Source organism: Drosophila arizonae, chromosome 2 (genome assembly GCF_054131065.1).
Source record: "Drosophila arizonae isolate 15081-1271.41 chromosome 2, UAZ_ARI_1.0, whole genome shotgun sequence".
Taxonomy (NCBI): domain Eukaryota; kingdom Metazoa; phylum Arthropoda; class Insecta; order Diptera; family Drosophilidae; genus Drosophila; species Drosophila arizonae.
The window spans coordinates 10,887,850-10,889,888 of record NC_142922.1 but is presented as its reverse complement, the minus strand read 5'-3'; the positions used below and the strand labels follow the sequence as shown (position 1 = coordinate 10,889,888).

The 2,039-nt window shown below is 47.8% G+C and overlaps 1 protein-coding gene across 1 annotated transcript; it reads right to left on the bottom strand.

The window, feature by feature from the left end:
- Nucleotides 1-736: 736 nt before the first annotated feature.
- Nucleotides 737-1,772, bottom strand: LOC108609824 (uncharacterized). The gene has a single exon (XM_018001590.2). The coding sequence runs from the start codon at nucleotides 1,727-1,729 to the stop codon at nucleotides 842-844; it is 888 nt and encodes a 295-aa protein (XP_017857079.1). The 5' UTR covers nucleotides 1,730-1,772; the 3' UTR covers nucleotides 737-841.
- Nucleotides 1,773-2,039: the final 267 nt, after the last annotated feature.

Here is a 2,039-nt window from a genome sequence, read left to right as displayed (position 1 = left end):
GCCACGTGTGACTTTCTTTCGACAGGAGTGAACATGAAACTGCCAAGTAATGTAATTATTGCAGAACTATTCATCATGTTTGGTGTCGGGTGGCTGGCACTTAAACGCTTCGCATCCTCTGAGGTCTGTCAAACGCGGCGTATGGTTAACGCCGTCGCAGACCCTTTGCAGCCGAACGCAGGAGACGTAGACATTTGTGCGCTTTTGTTGTACATAAAAGACGTTACGGTTACGGTTACGGCTGGCAGCCAACTATGCGAGAGGTTAACTAATTAGCATGTCAAAGCCATCCATTTGGTCCATTTCCCATTTTGCAGCTGCCCAGTAATCCGTTGCGCAATCATACATACGCAGCCCCCCTTCTCAGGCGGCTGCCCAGGGCGGCGCTGAGTTCAGTAACCCAAGGCGCAAATCCCATTTAATTATGCTCTTACATTTATAAGCCTTGCACATATTATAAAATAACCGAGCCCATTTACAAGCACATCACTCGAAGCCTAAGCACCCGCCGCACGTATCTATTTGAATTTGTTGTGCCGTGGCTCAAGGCTAAAATCCAATTTGCTGTCAATGCCATTAAAGGGACCTATGAAATTGGTAGTCGTTAAACGGAATGGCCGGGCTTAAAACAAAATTTAAAATTGCTTGGAGTAAATTACTTACTCGGAGTCACTAACAGAAAACTCTCACTGTGTGTGTGTGTGTGTGTAAGTTCTTCAAAGGAAATGTCTGTATGTCCGGATTCTGATATAGCTGAAGTAATTTATTGTTGTGTTATTTATGGTTCACTGCGACAGTTCGCATGATACTACAGATAGTCAGATATACTTGGAGCAGAGCCTTAGCTCTTGCTGTTCTTGCTCTTGTAGATCGCCGGATGACGATGCCGCTTCTGTATTCCGTACACGTGGCTCCGATGCGTGTAGAAGCCAACCTTGCCCTTCTTCCGAATGCAACGTCGACCCTTTCCCAGTACCTCATAGGGGCGGCACTTGCGGTAGGTATTAAGCAGCCTGCCTGGCAGGAACGAATATTTTCTCTTCCGATTGTGGCCGATCACTTTCTGCAGAATTTCATTGACTTCATCAGGTGTGGCCGTGGCATTGGTGCTGCCCCCTTGGGTAGCATTCCCTGCACCAGCTGCTCCGGCAGTACTTTCCGGCTTATCTAAGGGTAAGTTTCTTCCCAATACTTTCTCTGAAGGAGGACGGGCACGAGATGGATTCGTCCCCGTATTGCCATTCGAAATGGGCTCGCTGTCATCTGTTTGGGGAATGGCTTCTTTGCTATTATAAATCTTGCTTCCATAGAGATAGTTCGGCAATACAGCCGCGCGAGGAGCGGCGCTGTCGCGCAGCTTCTTTCCCATTGGCTCACAGCCAAATATGGTGTGTAGCTCATTGATTGCGCACTGGACTTCCCCCGAATCATTGCCAAGCATGACCCTTTCCACACTTTTACTACTCCAGGTTTTGAAGATTATATCCTTCATGTAAGGCTTGCGATTGACACAGCCCTTGGTGAGGGAAAATACCTCATAGGGCTTGCACTCCGTGAAGGGCACATTCACGAGCCTCGGGTCTTCTTTCTTTGTGGTGTTCTCTGCCTTACCTAGACTTGCAGTGGCTTTCGTTGGTTGAAGCGGGGGCTCCGGATGCTTTGGATCCGGCAGTTCCTCTATCGCCAGAGCTGAGCCCACCGTTAGGAGGAAGGCCAGAAGATATTGCATGATTTACGCTTCAAGGTTTGGAAATGACTAAACTGATCTCAGACAAACTCTTGCCACTTAGCGGCGTTGCGAATCCCTCGGCCATGCCATATAATTAGCGTCGCCATGAAATGTCGTCCCAGATGCCAAGGCGAATCAATTACGTTCGGCTTCGACTTATTTACCATGGAGCACGCCCGCAGCAGCAGCTAGTTGTTATTGTTCGCTCTGCAATCTCAATTTCTCTCACAATAAATTGAATGCTTTACGTTGCCAATTCCGAAACGTTTATATCACATAAAAAAGCGATAAATAAGCGTCGCATCCTGTG

Excerpts from the sequence above, each read along its gene's own strand:
- LOC108609824 (XM_018001590.2), bottom strand. The coding sequence starts at position 1,729 with ATGCAATATCTTCTGGCCTTCCTCCTAACGGTGGGCTCAGCTCTGGCG.